The following is a 1,566-nucleotide window of genomic DNA, read 5'->3' as shown; positions in this document are numbered from 1 at the left end:
TTTTGCTTGACCTAAAAAAATTACATGTAGCCAAGATATTTCAAAATATAATAGCAGCTTTATCAATATCATCCACAAAAATTTTATTCATTGGAAAGAATATTACAATCATCTTATGACAACATTATGACTTAAGGGACTTATCCAATTTGCCTCGGCAAATCTAAAAAACATTGTTATGTTTGTCAGATAATTGTTAATTATTTCATTTCAACATGTGATCCAAAAAAGTTGAGTAAGTCTTCATCAATTTTTCAACCTTGATTTTTTATTATTTTATTAAGATACAGTTAATGATTGTTGCAATTCATATTTCTTTCTGCATGTAAATCTTTTTGACTTACACCTTTCTGTTATTTTATAGAGACACGAAAACTTCCAGATCTGTTCCCACTAATTCCATGTGATCTTGGGGAAGGAGAAAAAGTCATTCTAGGATGTCTGGCCCAGGACTTTTTTCCAAGAAGTGTTTCATTCCAGTGGACCAGTGACAGCAACACCGAAGTGGATTCTGACAACTTTATTTTTTCTCAACATAACAGCAACAACAGATTCACTGGAGTCAGTGTAATTAGCGTGCCAAGATCAAAGGTTTTGTCCTACAAATGTTCACTTAACCATACTGAGGGAAACAAAAATGTGGAAGTGGGATGTATGTTATTTTCTTTTATCTATGTTTTCCTATACTTATTCATTGTATACTTAAAATGTCTAAATCTAATTGCCTTGTTCTCTAATTTTGTTTAGATGCAATTTCTTCACCCGATGTAACATTGGTGTCAGTGCCAAATGGAGAGAAACAGGTCTTAGTCTGTTCCATTGAAAACATGGCCACAAAAAAAGCATCTTTTACGTGGGAGAAAAACAACAACATAGTCATTTCCACTGCCATCAAAAGTTCTGCTCCCCTAAAAAGTGGACCTCTTTATTCTGATGTTAGCATCTTAAAAGTTAACCAAACAGACTGGAACAATAAGGATGTTTACACATGCGAGGTGATGCACCAGGGACAAACTTACATACAGAAGGCATCGAAAGGTAGGCCTACAATATGTTGAGAACATTACTTATTCTAATTTAAACTAAGAGTCATATGACAGCTTTGATATGTAATTTCATAAAATGTTCTGTTTTATTTTATATTAAGTGTCTTAAAAAATCTTAATGTCTAAATCTGTTTTTGTGTTTTCTCATTTAGCTCCCATTACAGTGACACTGGACCCTCCCACCCCAAAAGAAATGTTCACAAATAAACAAGTAAAGCTCAAATGTACTGTTCGTGGACAGGATAACAGCATATTATCCAATACTGAAATATCTTGGTTTACTAATGGACAGAAAGTGACCAACAACATAATACAAAATAATGGTTCTCCAAAAGAAAGCACATTAACTTTAACCCTTGATGAATGGAAGGAAGTCAAAAAAGTGAGCTGTTCTGCTGTAAGAGAAAACGTGACACCAATTACTCAGAGTCTGACTGTCTACAGAGGTATGTCATTCAGTTTCTTCTGGTTAATTGATATATATATATATATATATATATATATATATATATATATATAT

At 32.8% G+C, this 1,566-nt stretch overlaps 1 gene segment (V, D, J or C); it reads left to right on the top strand.

The window, feature by feature from the left end:
• Positions 1-827: 827 nt before the first annotated feature.
• Positions 828-1,341, top strand: LOC107081271 (the record flags this gene model as incomplete). The annotated part of the segment is given in 2 exon segments: positions 828-1,038; positions 1,199-1,341. Coding segments are annotated over 2 exon segments (354 nt in total), but the record flags the coding sequence as incomplete, so codon positions are not given.
• Between the last annotated feature and the right edge of the window lie 225 nt (positions 1,342-1,566).

This window comes from Cyprinodon variegatus, unplaced genomic scaffold (assembly GCF_000732505.1).
Source record: "Cyprinodon variegatus isolate N-32 unplaced genomic scaffold, C_variegatus-1.0 Scaffold3797, whole genome shotgun sequence".
NCBI lineage: Eukaryota > Metazoa > Chordata > Actinopteri > Cyprinodontiformes > Cyprinodontidae > Cyprinodon > Cyprinodon variegatus.
The sequence above is the reverse complement of the archived record's forward strand: the minus strand, read 5'-3'. Positions and strand labels throughout refer to the sequence as shown.